A 17187-nucleotide genomic window follows, 5' to 3' on the forward strand; every position below is an offset into this window, starting at 1 on the left:
GTCATCTGGTTCCCCCTCGCCGCCCTTCTTTCCCTAAATCGGGAAACTCCAAAGCCTTACCGTTAGGGGAAGACCGGTAAGTGCCCAACAACATTCTTCCCCGTATGTGACCAGTATGTCTCTTGACGATTCTCTCACCAACCAGTCCATGGTGGTCGTCTCTCTTTCCATCCAGTTGTCAGAAAGAACTATCCCAGGTATTCCGGCGCTAATTGACTGTGGAGCAGCCGGTAATTACGTCGATGTGGAGTGGGCAAAGGTGCACAGTATCTCTCAGGTACCAAAGACGTTGATAACTCCTATACAGGGAGTTGATGGTACACCTTTGAGTTCCGGACCTGTTAAAGAACAAACTATCCCACTTATCTGTTCTATCTCGGGTCATAAGGAAATGTTGGTTTTTGATGTCATAAGGACTGCCCACTACCCAATCATCCTTGGACTCCCTTGGCTACGATTACATAATCCGTTCATAAATTGGACTGCTGGTATTTTGTTTTTAGGATCGGACTATTGCTTCCATCACTGCCTTTCTCATGATTCAGTAGGAATCCGAATACCTTCGGATCAGACACTCAAACCCGCTGTATTCTCCATCAATCAACTTGAGATTCCTGACTGTCATCTACCCTACCGATCCATGTTTGATAATCCGGAATTTCCTACTCTACCTCCTCATCGAAGAGATGACTGCCATATTGATCTGCTTCCCGATCAACCCATACCTTTTGGCCGTATGTATGTTCTTTCTCAAAGAGAAAAGGCCGTATTGAAGGACTACCTGCAAACCCATTTGCGGAATGGTCTTATTTCTGAGTCAGTGTCTCCTGCAGGGGCATCACTCTTCTTCATTCCCAAAAAAGATTCAGAAGAGCTCCGTCCCTGTATAGATTATCGTGGTCTCAACAAGATTACTACCGCTGACAAGTATCCAATGCCACTCATCACTGACATTGTGGAAGCCGTTAGAGGGGCTTCATGGTATACCAAGTTAGATCTTTGTGGTGCATATCATCTCATCCGTATCGCACCCGGAGACGAGTGGAAGACCGCTTTCCGCACTCCTTTCGGACATTATGAATACCACGTAATGCCATTCGGGTTAGTGAATGCTCCAGCAGTATTCCAGAGATTTATGGATCACTTATTCGCAGACGTATTATTCCGGTATGTGATCATCTATCTCGATGATATTCTCGTATACTCCAACAACCAGGACGAACACATCCATCATGTTAATACTGTACTCGAACGCCTTCAATCCAATCATCTATACTGCAAGGCATCTAAGTGTGAATTCCACCAAAGACAGGTCACATATTTAGGCTTTGTTCTATCGTCCCAGGGAACCGCCATGGACACAAGAAAGATCTCTGCAGTGGTGGAATGGCCCAGTCCAACAGGAATAAAAGACATACAGAGGTTTCTGGGATTCACCAATTTTTATCGTAAATTCATTCCATCCTTCTCTGAAATCATCCTTCCCTTGACTCGCCTTCTCAAGAAAGGTGTCTCATTTGTCTGGGATGAAGCAGCCCAGAAAGCATTTGATATTCTGAAGAAGCTGTTTACATCCGAGACCGTTTTGATCAATCCGGATCAATCTAAACAATTCATAGTTGAAACAGATGCTTCCCAAAATGCATTAGGAGCTGTGCTCCTACAGTCCTCTGCGCATGGCGAGGAGAGACCAGTGGCATACCTATCCAAAACGTTTAGTTCTGTTGAAACAAATTATTCGGTACTTGAGAAGGAACTGTTGGCCATCAAAAGCGCCTTTGAGGAATGGAGACATTTGCTTTTGGGTTCCCCCTTTCCAGTCTTGGTGCGTACGGACCACCAAAACCTCAAGGTTCTTCAAAACGCTTACACCACTAACAGCAGGCAAGCGCGTTGGGCATATTTTTTTTTACCCTATCGGATAGAGTTTGTTTACTGGCCTGGCAGACATAATCTCAGAGCTGATGCGTTATCCCGCAAGGATTCCCCGGCTTCTTCCTTTTGTCCGGAAAGGATGTTTCCCAACGCTAGTTTTATCGCAGTACTTACCGATTTCCTTCAAGAGATACGATCAGCCTCCAGACTTAATAAAACGCTCTGTGAAGACCTGGCATCCCTTCATCACCTATCCAAGGAAGCGGAGTATTACTTTCATGGTACTCAGGTTTTGATTCCGATTCCTTCATTACAACTGGAGGTGTTAGAATTTTGTCATGATTCACGCGCTGCTGGACATAGAGGAGTCCTTCCCACTTTGGAGCTCATCCAGCGGCATTTTTGGTGGCCGAATTTGAGATCTGATGTCCGGGACTATGTTGCTGCCTGCAGGATTTGTGCTCATGCTAAGGCTCCTCGTTCACCCCCATTAGGGCTGCTAGCGAGAATGCCTATTCCGGAACGTCCTTGGCAGATAATCTTGACTGATTTTGTTTCTGATCTGCCACCATCGGCGAAGATGACTACTATCATGGTCACGATCGATTACTTCACAAAGTTGGCGCACTTTACCCCTTTGCGAAAGCTACCCAGTGCTCCATTCATGGCCAGGATATTTCTCTCTGAAATCTTTTCTCGCCATGGCCTACCAGAGACGATTTTGTCAGATAGAGGTCCTCAGTATACCTCTCTCTATTGGCAACAGATCTGTCACATTTTGGGGGTAAAACGGGCCCTTTCGTCTGGATTCCATCCCCAGACAAATGGTCAAACAGAACGATTGAACCAGACTCTCGAGGGATACTTACGGTGCTTCATTTCTGCAGCTCAAGACAACTGGGTGGAACTACTTCCGTTTGCAGAATTTGCATACAACAATTCTCTGCATTCTGCTCTCCAATCCACTCCCTTCTTTTGTACCTATGGGTATCACCCTTCTTTTGCTCCATCTGTGTCTCCCTCTGGATCTGGCTGTCCAGGTATAGACTCCCTGGTTGCGGATATCCACAAAGGGCAGAAGATTGCCAGACAGTCGTTAAAGAAGGCTCAGGATCGAGCTAAGAAATATGCTGATCGTCATCGTCATGATATTAAGGACTTAACCGTTGGGGATTCCGTCTGGTTGTCTTCCAGATTTCTTCCCCGTCGTTTGGTCCCATCCAAATTGTCTCCCAAATACTTTGGTCCTTTTCAAGTCCTCTCCAAGATCGGATCTGCTGCTGTTCGTCTTGCCTTACCTGCTTCCTGATCTCGGATTCATCCAGTCTTTCACCTGTCCCAGATCAAGCCAGTAGTGCAGGACCGTTTTCATCGTGATGGGGAATCCCTACCACCTCCAGTTCTCACTGACGATGGTCCAGAATATGAGGTTGCGGCTATCTGTGACTCACAAATTCATCGGGGTCGCTTACAGTTTCTTATTGACTGGAAGGGTTATTCTCCTGCTGAGAGAACTTGGGAGCTTGCCTCTGGGGTTCATGCTTCTCGTCTTGTACGGCGTTTTTTCCTACTTCATCCGGGTAAACCCGGGGCGCCCTCCCGGAGGAGGGGGCATACTGTTACACATCACCGCAAGTGGTCCCTATGGGCTCGGACCCGCTTGTGCGGTGCCTTGACTACACATCCCGCTGTGCGGGAAGTTTCCTGTTCTCCTCATCCGGCTAGTAGCTGTCTAGTTGTTGCACGCTCCCTTGCCGTGCGAACAGGCGATCACGTGCTGCATGGAGATCATGTGACCCTTTATACGGAAACCAAGCGACCGGCACTTTGCGTCGCTTCTGCCTTTGGCGCTCCGTGAGTTCGCTTCTGGATTTCTCTCTCTCTCCTAAAACTCATTTTTCTCTCAAACTAACAGTTCTGACTTACCTGTATTTACGATCCTCTGCAGAGCCGTCTCTCCGGTTTCGCTATTCCCGCTAATCCCGCTCGCAGCCGGTTCCACGGATCTCTCTCCATTGATTCCCGTCTCTGCCTTCCCTCCAGCTGAGTAAGTTTCCCAATCTTTAGGGGTTCTCGTGCCTCTACCCTAGTTTCTTATTCCCGTCTATCCCTATCTAGATTCTCCCGAAGCTCTTCTACTCCACGAAGCTCCGGATAATCACTCCCGATCCATCTTCGGATGGTGAGAAGCTTACCATTACCTCCTAATTTCTCTTCTTACCTGGCTCTCTCCTCTAAACCTTCTCCCCTGTTTTTTCCCCTTGTTCAACTCTGCAGACCAGATTCCCGGGGTTATTCTTGAGGGTTCCTGCCAGAGCCATCCAATCCACTGCCTTCTACCGGACCATCTCGAGTGGAAGTCGTCCAGGGTTTTCTTCCCATTGAGGGTTTCCCTGGGAGTCCTGTCTCCTCACCCGGGTTACTTTACCTCGGGCGGAGGTGTCAGGATTTGTTCCGGGAAATCTTCCTATCTGCTTTGGGTCTTCCAGTTGGAGTCTTCGAGAGCCAATGTGAGCGGGTATGGTTTAGTACCTCTGTGTGCCCAATCTACAACTTACACTCATTGTGAATTGACAAGTACAGTGTAGTCCCCGAATCCCCACAAAGGAATGTCTAACACTGTATTACTGAAAACACAGTCTTTAAATAATTAATATTCAAGGGTATGTACACGATCACAATAACGCACTTTGTACTTGGAAGACAATAATGATAAATATATACAATTCTAAAGTGGTACCACCAATGTTATCAAATCTCATTAAAGTGCATCAACTGTACGGTTAAAATGTCACACAGATTAATAACGAGGAAACCAGCAATAGAGATAGGAAGGAACGCAAGATGGTTGAAACATTAGGCAGAATACTGGCCCCGTACCCTAAACACAGTTCTGTGTGGAGATCCCCCCACCTGGGCAACCTGTAAAATAAGATATATCGCACAAGCCCAGTCCATATGTTCAATAGTCTCACTTCTTCCTATTAAGGTTTTTTACCCCCCCAATGTACCTGGTGGAGTAGAGTTCTCTGACGATGCGTCGACCGATCCTTGTTGAGTGCCTCCCTTTCAGGCGGGAGCCACGGATCGTCGAAAGGTGTCGGGAACTTGGCGTTCGGTGTCAAGGAATCGACGGCCCTTCTTGAGTGCCCTCCCTTTAAGGCGGGAGTCACGGGTCGTCGAACATCCGATGGTGAACAGGTGGAACTACAGCAGTGAAGTGGCAGCTTTGTTCCTAGCGGTGCTCGTCGACGACAGAGCGTTGGCGTCCTGCAAGGAAGAGGCGTGCTGGGCACCTCGGTGACAATAGTTCTGGACCGCAAAGAGATGATGAAGAACTGTGGCCCAGCAAGGGCGTCGAGTCGTCGGCGTCTCTGTGGTCTTTAGGTGGCGGGAAACCCACCAGTGGATGCTCCTCGGCACGTCGACGGTCGGGCCTTCTGCAGCGGGAGACATGCGGATGACGATGCAGGCGAGAGCGTCTGATGATCAATGAAAGTTCTTAAGCAAACGGGAGCACAGTGGCTCCGGTCGGCGACGGCGGTCGTTGACAGTGGTGGACAACAGTCTGAGTGCTTCTCCTTGGAGTTCCACAGCAGTCCCCGTATCGGGTCGGCAGCCTGTCGTAGGTCTGTCTAACAGGGAGCTTTGGCAAAGATCAGCTGTGCACGATGGTCCCTCGTAGCTCGGGAAGAGGGCACCTTACCAGGTCCTCTCTGGGTCAGTCCTTGAGGCACAGTAGCTTTCAGATTGTGAAGGAGAGCAACAGCAATTCTTCTCGTCCAGCAGGGCTTCAAGGTCAAGCGTCAGTTAATCCAGTTACTCGTCGTAGTGGACTTCAGTTTCTGAACACGATTCCTAGCAGTGAGAGGTCCCCAGGTATACTGTTGATCTCCCATTAATTCTGCTGGGTCACACTCAAGCATCCAATCACGACTACCGGCATTCATGCAAGCAGGCAGCCAATAGGGCACACGAGGTATTCAGGCCATTCAGTTCTCTCCAGACACTCACAACAAGTTAGGTGTATTGGGACAAGTACCGAGCCATTCAACACTCCAAGCTGCATTCATACCGGTTTAGGGCAAGGTTGTCTCAGTCATTGTGTCAACCACCAGATACTAGACACCCACAACACAGAATGCATATTCGTCACACACTCTATTCACCCAGGTCCCACCCACAGGAAGTACCCACAACATACATCACCGGGAAGGCTCCAGCTAGTCTGACCGGGCTTTCACAACAACACCATATATGGCATTTCCACCCAACAGCCAGTCAGGGGGAAGGGACAGAGTCAGGGCTTCCCAGGACTTTGGGAAAACAAGGTAATGGGTAATAGAAAGCAAGAGGCCATCGGGGCCATCTTGTTTTCCATCAGGAATCAACTGATCCCAATGGCAGGGCCGGGGTATCCCAAAATGGAGGATACTCCGCGCACCTGTCAGATTCAGCATGGAGCTGCCACCAGCCCATACCCTGTTCTGTGGGCCACCCACAGGTGCCCAAAAACATACACTAGGGGTACAGGGTTGTACCCCCACCCATGGGTTCCATAAGGGTATCCCACAGGTCCGTTCACCAAACCAAAAGAAAGAGAGCTGCACCGCCAGGAGTCCCACATGAACTCCTGCGCGGAAAACACGACAGAACACACGATAAAAAGCAGTAAAGGACAAGGATACGGAGGCCCTGTCCCTCCGATGCATTTCCAGCATCACAAACGGGACTGCGGATGGAGAGTGTTTTCATTGTCATAGGAGATGTTGCTTCTGCTGAAAATCTCTGAACATTGCATTGAGGTTTGGTTCAACATACCTGGATCTCTTTGCCACTCTGGAGAATGCCCATTTTCCATTGCTCTGCTCCAGGTTCCCGAGCAAAGGGGTTTGGGGTGGATGCAATTTCCTTAAAGTGGCCACAGGATCTTTTGTATGCATTTTCCCCCATTCCATTGACATTGGCAGCAGTGTGCAAACTCAAGGACAGCAAGTAAGTGATGATGTTGATGTCTCCATATTATCCCTGGAGATCTTGGTTCCCTTAAAGTGTTTCTATACTAATTTATAGATTTTGACAGGATATGAACAGTAGTTAAAGACTTACACCTCTGCTATTTTTGTGCATGTGCTATGTTTCTAAATGTGCTGATTTTAATTGTATTTGTGGAAATTGATGCATCTTATCAAATGAATACAAATGTGTTGTCATTTGTATAAAAGGCTATTGTATAACCAAATATATATAAAACATAACTTTAAAAACAATATTATTATAACCAGCAGTCATAATATTAATCTGGATCTGGGCTAGGTGCAGTTCGCCGGAAGACAAATCAGAATTATGAACAATTATGAACCGTGCCCTATCATTTCCCGCGTCCGGCTAACGATTGTAATAGCCACTGTCTCTCTTCTACAGACAGCACACAGCAGCAACATAGTCCTTTGCGGTAAATTGCAAAACGTTGCTAGTCTTAGATGTTTTTACACGAGGATGTGCTGAAAGAACCTCAAACCTTCGGCCATTTCGGAGTCAGGCATTCATACCAAAACCCCAGTCAAATCCAACTCCAAGGTTCATTGTATGTGACTTTTCCCCTGGACTACGTTTCCCGGCACTGCACTAAGAAGGTAGTGTCAGCCGTGACGTCGAACGGAAGTGGCAGAGCCCGGGCTTCCACTTATGCGCGCGAGCGCAGAGAGTCAGAGCCGGAGTTCTGTATTAAGACAAGATGGCAGGGCTGCCCCGTAGGATCATCAAGGTGAGGAGCGGCACCGGTGCAAGGGTGAAATTGTCAGTAAGGGTGCTTGTAAAGCAGACTCCGCCTTAATGTTGATTTGCGTTGGTCACGTTACTCTTCGCAATTTACATTTATGAAAGGTCCGCGGGCAGATGGGCGGGGGTGCGCGGTAAAATAGACCCCCCCCCCCTTCCAATGCAGCATGGTGCAGAAGGGGCTCGGGTATGAGGTCACAGGTCAAGCTGTAGCAGAAATTTTTTTTGTTCGTCTTGGGGTCCGCAGTGGGAGTGGCGTGAAGGGCTAGTGATCGTTCTAGCTTCTGCTGTGGTACGACAGAAGTGCAATGGTTTCGTTCGAGCAAGGAGTCTCGCGTGCTGATTTTTAGGCCTATCTCACGAGGGACAAGAGGAAACGGGCAGCAGGTGCCCGAGCAGTCGCCTTCCCCGCCCGGTTCGGCGCTCTCCGAGGCCATTTTGACAGTGACATTCGAGAGCGGCGGCGTTTGTGTTTTGAAGAGTGTCAAGCCCAGCCGTCAGGTGCACGTTTGACAATTGTAGCAGATTCCAGATGTAGGTCTTTAAAGCTGGTCCACTTTCAGCGTGTATAGTCCTAGTTTTGCTCGTAAACATTGCAGCTTAACTGGTCTATCGCTTATCCTGTACTCCATAAGCAGCGTGTGTCCGTATTTGGTATGTATCCATACTGTGGGACCATATTTAAACTATTTCTCCATTGTCGGTGAAGACCTACATAAAGTGTACCGACTCTTGGGGTCTACTCGGACCCTCCCCCAGGCATAGTAAATAAGCAGTATTTCAACCAGTTTCACACATGTTTAAGCGGTATTAAGATTGGTAGGGACTGGTGTACGTATGCCAGGCACGGTAGGAAGACCATCTTTAACAGGGAGACATTCCTATGGGCAGTCTGTTTCAGTAGTTTTTCTACTCTATTATATACATTGCAACACAGTAAATCTTTGCTCGAATGATCCATCTTCATGTCCACGTATTAAAATATATCTATGGATCACGCAGTTTGAGAATCGTTTTTTTACCTCCTCACCAGGAACATACAAAGATTTAGTCTGATTTTAGGGTGACCAGATTTTCAATACAAAAAACCTAGACGGCCAACAACATACAGGGACTACTCCCCTCCATCTCACAGTATTTCTAGCACTGCTCCTGCATGTAGCTTGTCAGTTTTGACAGTGGATATAAGTAAACGGAGCTTTTTGCTCCGCTACATGTATTATATATGCCTTGCTGTCCATTTGTTTATCAACGGGTCTGGTGGCATAATCTCAGTGTGAGGCTGAAAGGTTTGAAATTGAGGGGAGCTGGGAGCCATTAAGCTCCTGCTTGTAGCTTAGAAGAGCCTGGTTAGTTGGACACCAACAGCTACCAGGAACTACTTTGGCTCCCCAGGTCAACTGATGCAAACGAACACACCTATGTGAATTTAACCGTGTGCATTTTGGACAATTTTTTAAAAATAAACATTAGGATGCATCTATACAACATTTAAAGCATAAGGATTCGTAAATAATAAATTAGATTTTACGTCCTATAATAATAATTTTGCATTTATATTGCGCTATGAACCCTCGAGTATCTGAGCGCTGCTTATTACCCACGGTGTGTGGTGCTCATTTATTGACCTTGGAAGGATGAAAGGCTGAGTTTGGCCCTACCGGGATTCGAACATGCCATCAGCACGCTCTGCACAGATATCAAAGCGAGCACTCTACTCGCTGTGCTATCGGACCGGTTAGATTCTACTAATCTAACTTATGTGGAAGTTAGATTTGTGGGACGCAATGGACTAGCTCTACATTCCCCAGTTTTGGCTCCAGGTCACTGGTTAATCATGGATACCCAGGAGCTGCTTTTAGCTCCTGCTTATCCCATCTTAATTTCGAGCCCTGCACTAGCTACCTGTAAGGTTGGGGGTTCTAGCTCCTCCTGTAACATCAATATTCTGAGTGTAGTGTATTGTTTACTTATTGTTGCCTACTCTCCCTTTCCCCAAAACCGGGACAGGGTTTTTAAATTAAAACAACTTGGGACGGAGGACAGAATTCCCGGAATTCTGGTCACCCTACTAATTTATACGTATCCTTACATTTTCTCTACCATGTGTGCAAAAGTTCTCTACACCGAGAGAGCTTACCTTTTGGACTCATTGCCAAATTTACTTCAAGATCCATTGACCAGGTGCCCCCTAGTGAGTACAAAAAAACAAGCAGGGGCGCTTGGGTTTACATTTTTCTCCATGCATTAAAGTGGTCTTGTATAGTGCAACCTGTGATAATTTGATGGCCTCTTGGCTCTTTCCCCTTTATGGGAGTTGTGAGAAAGTTATGGGTAGGAAAGGAAGAAAGGTAAAACCTTTTTAGATTTTGAGTACAGGCTATAGGAACACGTTTTGCCCAGATTAATTTATAATTTGCAAAAATCTTTAAAGACATTTTAATTACACACATTAACAGTGAAATAAAAACTTCAACCATTGAGCTGCCAACATATCCTTCAATGAAAAAGCTTCCATATTTTAAGATACTTTTTTTTTTGTTTCACGCTGAAGGTCTGAAATTTAGCTGTTTTGACTGTTCTATAATTTAGTTTTGTATACCAAAATGCCAGCACTTTGTTTCAATAGCGTTATTGACTCATTTGGCAGTCAACAATGGTCGGTAAAATTATGTAGTCTTGCTTTGGTCAGGACTGTAAACTTCCAAATTGTAAATTAAACTTAAATGCAGCCAATGATACCACAGTACTTGGGAGTGTAATCCTGACCGGCAATTGGGATGCATGGCATCAAGTGACATTTTTTTTCACAAAACATCTAACTTCTGCATATTTGTATTGTTAGATCTTGATTTTAGGCATTTATTTTTTAATGGATGAACTTTGTCGTTTTTATTGCAATTTTATTATGCATCAAAATGGAAGTGTCTTTGGTCTTTGTGCTGTTTTTGATGTTTTGTGAAAAGCTCATTGAAAGCACATTTTTAAAAAAATGAGCGTAACTGCAAGGTAGCACTCGGGGGCTTTATTAGAAAGGTGAAGATACTGGGATCGGAGAGATCATACAGTAACATAAGGGAGAGGAGAGAGATGCAGGAGCAAGTCCATTTCAGCATTTGAATACGACACACAGAAAATGAAAAGGAGTCAAAAGGATGAAGGGAGATTGAGAAGAGCGGGAGTGGTTGAAAAAGAAGGCAGACAGCAGAATTGGGAGAGCGGGATTGGACTAGAAGAATAAGCTGTCACTGATTCTCTGGAGCGAAGCTTCTCTTACGTGGCCACGAAAAGGCAGGTGCTACCTGACTGCGGGTGGCTATCTGCGGGATGATCGCGTAGGGGAGAACAAACTCCAGCGAGACAGGAAAACACTGAATCAAAATAAACCTTCAGATGTGTGCCTTTGCAACATGCCTGTATTGCTTATTGGGGATGCAGATAAAGATTTCTTGACCAACGACCTTATTTACACCTTCCTCAACGCCCTTTCTTTAGTACTGAGACAAGGAAGAGGGATAGAACAATGATGACCAGAAGCAGTAAGCCAATGCAGCGTTCTAGTCTTTGCAAAGTGTTAACTAATGCCTGGAAGTTTAAAACTCACACGGTTGCACAGATTGCGAGTGCGAGGCAGAGACAGCAGCGGAACATCGTTTGTGCGGATGCTGCACACTGTGGAAGGCAGCATGGAGGCTGGTGAGAATGGTCTACAGAGAGAACCAGCCTAGAGAAGCTCACCGCTTTATTGCTATAGGCAGCTGGAGCTGCCAGAAGCAAAGAAAAATAAAGTGGAAGCCAATCGGCTAACTGAGCTTTAACCAAGTCTATGCAAAAAAGCACGAGTATACACACCCATAGCACTCAAGGGGGTTAAAGAAAGAGTCAGTGACCCAATACTGGAAAAGCATTATTTCCTGGAGAAAGAGTGAGTGGAGAACAGAAAAGCCCTGCCAGGGTAGTGAACCAGCAAACAGTGAGTTTGAGACTTACACCCATGTCAGGACATAAAGCCCTGGCAGGAGAGTAAAACAGGCACTCTGCGAGTCTGTGACCCGCACCCAAGAAACAGAACTGTTATCCTGGCAGAAGAGTAAACCAGGGGTAAGAAAAGAAGTAAACCTGAAACCATGAACATTGAGAACGAATACAAAAGGGAAGACCCATACCCCTTTTAAGGATCAGTGATAAAGTCGCAATACCCTGGCAGGTGAGTACATGAGGGGTAAAAAGAGGATGTGGAGAATCCAATGGTATTGCCCCCAGGAACCTTGTCTGGGACCCTTCTCATGTGGCCAGGGGAAGGCAGGTGCTCTCTGATCCCGACCCGGGGGGTGGTGTACTGTGAGAGAATGATGGGGGGGGGGGTATGGGAGGGGGGGGTCGGAGCAGGAAGACTGGGAGAAACCTCTTTGAACTTCCCCAATAACCCTGCCCCTTTGATGGCTTTTTACTATCTTAAAGAAGTAGAAAAATCAAATTTCTATACAATGGATTGCATGCCCCCTCTATCCTTCCGGGACTGTGAAGAAGTCGCAGGCAGGCAGTAGTCAAGCCCAGGCAAGAAGGTCTAATAGCTTTTGGAAAGGTCAAGCAATTAGTCCTAAGGGCCTGTACCTGAAGTCAATGAACCCAACTGAGAGGCATAAAAGGCTACAGCAGGAGGGAGCAGTAGAAAGAAGCTGGCGCATGAGCTGGAAGTTCACAAGGGAGTGTAGTATGACCACGGAAGAGATGCCAGAGCAGATTTCACCTGCAGGCTCCGAGTTGGTTCTGTGCTCATAAACCCTGTTTGGTTGTGGTAGCAATGGAAGGGACTGGGAGAAACTGGCAGTTTTTCCAGGTGCGCCTTATTGCTGTGAATGCAGAGCTGAAGTCGTGCATCTACCCAAGGCCAGTGTGCAGAAGCAAGCCATAGGAAGCTGGAGAGTGGAAGACACTTCTTTGATGAGGAAGGACCAGAGACACCTGTGCAGCAGAGGGCTTTGGGTCCCAAGAATCCCCTTAGCAGTAGAAGAAATTAAGTTTGGATGCAGCCGCTGTGATTGTGGAGTCGGTGAAAGACGCTCCGGACTCCGTATCAGGAGAACCAAAGTTGCTCGTAGATGTAAGTCATTTTAACAAGGGAATTGTATAACACACTTGCACCAACAAAGTAAAAGCACTTGCATGTAGAAAACGTTTCTAGTTTCCCCATTGTTAAGAATAAACTGTTGCCGAATGGTCGCGTGTCTCCTATTAAAGAGGAGAAAGTTGCTGGTAAGCCGTATGAACTAAAAGCTGACTTGCCTGCATTGTTACAACATAAGGAAGAGGTTGCGCATATGAACGTGTTTCCCAAGTTCTTCTGATGGCATAACACTGTTAGAAAAGAAGGAATGCACATCTTTAAAGTGGCAGTTTTATCATTTAAACTAAATCACATGTGCCTGATTTAATTTCTTTTGAGAATTTGAGTGCTTGTAACAGTCTGAACACTAATGTAGCAGTTGCTAAAGCTAAGAGAACAAGTATTACCCAAGCCAGTAGACCCAACCTATTTGTTAAATTCAAACCAGCTCATTTAAGAACTGCAACTCATTGTTATGAAGTTGTCAAAAACCCTGAGACTTCTGATACAAGGTTACCCAAGGCTCGAAGAGTGACAAAGCTTTGGCGTAACTATTGGAGACAGGAGGGTGAATATGAAGCTGGGAAAGGGAGCTGGGTACTTGTTAAAGAAGCTCATTTTTAAATCTGTAGAGCTGAGACTTCAAGCAAAAGATGCAGTCTTGTGGTAGCTGCAAGACAAAGTCTGTTTAGTCTTTTTTATTTTTATTTTTTAACCCCTTACCCCTACACCATGTCTATTTATTTTTCAATATTTTGTTTGTTTTAATTTCATTCGTTAAATCGCTGCATACCCTTGCCCACCTCTAGAGGTTGAAGTCCTAAATCACAGTAGCATCAGTAAAACTGTGGTTGTCAATACCTTTGTCAGATCATAAATATTTTGTAGTAGAAGTGCATTGTGGGACAAGTCTACTCCCAGAGTGTCAGTAGTAGAAGGGAATTGCTATAGAGGGCAAACCCTGAGAAGAAGCATCCTATTAAAACTTTATTTTTCCAGGATGGTTACAACATATTAATACAGGCATTACAAACGCCAAGTACAGTTCACTTGTGCTCTTGTGTAGGCTGCAACATTACTGCTCACTTAACCCATTGGCCCCCGCATCTGTCAAGGATGCGTCTTGTCTGTTCAGCAGGTAGTGGTGAAATGGGGCCTATATGTCTTTGGGTCTATTGGTGGCCACAACCTATGAGATTTAGAGCTCCTCACATTCATTGATATATGGAAGATCTTTAATCCATGCCTGCACCGTAGCAGCCACCTTTGCCTTCCAGTTTTTGAGGATATTGCGTTTTGCTAATGCCCCTGCGACTGAACAACCTGTGTCTTAATGGATACCTTTCCAATATCATCTAGGAGATGCTTCAGTGGAGTGGCGGGGATGTGAAAATCCAGTATATTGCGAAGTGTGTCTGCTACCCCCACCCAGAACTGGAAAATGGCTGCACAGTCCCAATACATGTGGAATGAGTTGGCTTCAGAGCTTTGCACTTTGGACAGGAGACCTTCTGGTTACATTTTGCCATTTTCTTACTTATGAAGTGGAGGTGGTTCAGGATTTTGAATTGAATCAGCCTGAGGTTTGCATTAAGGGAGACTATAGCGCAACCATTGCGTGTCAATTATTGTCGTACCCAGATCACTTCACCATTTCAATTTCATTACATTGTCTGATGGGTAGTGGGACGGTGTCACTTTATACACCCTGGATGTGCCATCCTTGACCCTGTCCTGGGTTATGATGACTAATATGAATGGGTGGGTAAACGGCTCGGATGGAAATGAGGGCCGCCTGTGTCCGAACACACCTTTCATCTGATGGTATTGTGGTGTGATGAGACCGCGGTCTATTTTATCCTGTACCTCTCCCAGTGTTGCATGTTCCAGTGGGGAACATATCACCCACAGTCAGTTGCTAGTGTTGTACCAAATGTGGGGGCAAATTTGGGACAGTGCCAGAGTGGCGTTATATGGTTCAGTGCTTCCCACCCTCTTAAATAGTCTGGCACCTTGCAAGCAACTGGGTCAACGTGATCTTACCATATACCCTAGCAAATAACATGAAGCATATGTCAATGGGAGAGGCTGTGTATTTCTCCACCTGTATGTGGGCATATTTTTCAGTGTTGTTGAAACAATAAATGGTGTTTGTGCAGCATTGTAGTATAATTCTAAATCGGGGGCTGCAAGGCCGCCAGTGTCATACCTTTTGCACAATTTAGCCCAGCTCCTTCTCGCCTCTAACCCCACATAGCCCCCCTCCAGACAAAATTGGATGTTGTCTACCACGGCTTAGTGAAAAAGGCATTACCTGGCCAAATTGATATGTTACTGAAGAGATGCAGTAGTTTTGGTATCGCTCCCATTTTCAGCAAAGCTATTCGGCCATACACTGAAATGGGTAATTTGCTCCAGATTTTCGGTTTCCAGCTGTGATGTATGGTTCATAATAGGCTCCGATAAGATTTTGCCGGTCAGTGGCCAGTATAATCCCTAAGTAATGGTAGGAGCATGGTGACCACCAAAAACCTGACATTGCACCCATCTGTGTAGTCCCCTGGGTCAGTGGGATTATTTCTGATTTGATCGGGTTGACTCTATATCCAGACTATTTGGAGAATTCGTTTATATCTGACATGACCTGGGACAGGTTGATTTCTGGGTCTGTGATATATAACAGGGTATCGTCTGCGTATAACGATATTGATGGGGGGGGAGGGCACGTATCGGGACACCTCGACATGTGTGTCTGTAACGTATTAATGCTGCCATGCCTTCTATAGTGAGGGCGTAAATAAGGGGAGACAATGGGCATCCCTGCCGGATGTGAGGATGTGATTTGTTTTGACCCTGGCACTTGGATCCTTGTATATGAGTTGTATAAAGCCTATGAACTGGGGTCTGAATCTCATGATGCCTACCCCCGGGCATCTGGACCAAGCCCATCAGCCCCGGGAGCCGGCATCCAGGTGTTTACTAAAAACCCAGCAGCCCCGGCTAGGGGCTGTCTGGGTACAGTCCTGGCGCCATTGGCACCAGGCTCATGTACATTACTTAACTCATGCAGACCATGCTGCAATGAAGTCAAGCCAACGTGAGGCCTGAATGGGACTACTTTACTTCAGGGACTATTTTTTACTCGGGTGTGGTTCTGGGGGAACTTCCTTACCTGGGACTACTTTGAAGGCTATTTAAACCACACCCGAACAGCAGCGCATGCTTCGCGTTATTCTGCATCCAGCAGCGTAACGCTCACCGTGCCTGCAGTCAGCATCCAGTCTTCTGCCACGCCCGTCTCGAATCCAGAGCTGCTAGAAAAAGAGGAAAGAAGGAAAGGTCAGAACACAGACATTATTTTAATTCCTTACCAGATTCCGGATCCATAACGTCTTCGAACTTGGAAAGGACATTATTTCTGCACGCGTCGCATCGCCAGCTGCAGCGCCACGCCATACTCACCAGTCCTTGCAGCATTTTTCGATTCGGCTCTGCCTCCATCATTGTTCCCCGCCGAACTCCAGCATCTAGGGGACAAAAGAAATATAAGGTGAGCCAACAGATACAATCTATTTTCACCCACCATAGACTTACCTGATTTACCACCGGAGGCATTATTTTAACATCCCGCAACTTCTTACGCCGCACCTGTAAGGAGAGATAAAACAACAAGTTAAATACACGCATCTTTTACCGGACAGTGTTGGGTAATACAGACTCTTGCCTGAACGCCATCAGCTGCCACAAGACAATCTTCTCTTGGACCCAGCTGCAACACAAGAAGGGAATGGGACAAGAGTGAACATCAGACATATTGAACTCTTTGAACTTTATACTTGCGGGTTCTCGCCAGGAACCTCAGAGTCAATATTCATCCGATACTCTTCCAACACCTTCGAACCAATGAAGTAACTGGTATCTACGCGCCCCTGCATTCCACGCAGGATGGAGAGCTCATCATTCAAAAACATAAGGTGAGATTACTGAAAGGGAATATCGGAGGTGATTAGTGGGGAGAACAGTGGGGTGCCATTACTAGAATCCACTGGTGGCTAAATCCCTTTCTCCACTTGCAGGAGAATACTTCTACGGGTCAAGCAGACGAGATTAGGCGGGACAGTCCAGTCTGTCATCTCTGCACTACGCTTCACGTTGGAGGAGACCGCAGCTGTCCGGGTCCGATCGATGCCCCTGTGGGAGCCAGGTGAGTGTAACACCGAACCCCAGTCGACCCAGCACGAAATACATCTACTTTCAAGATACAGAATTGAATGCTTTCTCAGCGTCGAGGAAGAGCGCTATCACGTTGCACTTGAGCTTTAGTTGGAAAATGATGGCAAATAGTCTGCAAAGGTTTAGAGAGGTGGATCTAGTAGGGATGAATCCCGACTGGTCGGGATGTACCAGTTGGGTCATGTGGGGTA

The 17187-nt window shown here is 46.4% G+C and overlaps 1 protein-coding gene across 1 annotated transcript in view; it reads left to right on the forward strand.

The window, feature by feature from the left end:
- The first annotated feature begins 7455 nt into the window (after positions 1-7455).
- The window catches only part of UBE2N (ubiquitin conjugating enzyme E2 N), a 192454-nt gene continuing 182722 nt past the window's right edge, over positions 7456-17187 (forward strand). The window contains exon 1 of the mRNA XM_069629077.1: positions 7456-7642. Coding sequence (XP_069485178.1) covers positions 7613-7642 — 30 coding nt within the window. The 5' untranslated portion in view covers positions 7456-7612. The remainder of the gene's footprint in view (positions 7643-17187) is intronic.

This window comes from Ambystoma mexicanum, chromosome 12, assembly GCF_040938575.1.
Source record: "Ambystoma mexicanum isolate Mex_15411 chromosome 12, UKY_AmexF1_1, whole genome shotgun sequence".
Taxonomy (NCBI): Eukaryota; Metazoa; Chordata; class Amphibia; order Caudata; family Ambystomatidae; genus Ambystoma; species Ambystoma mexicanum.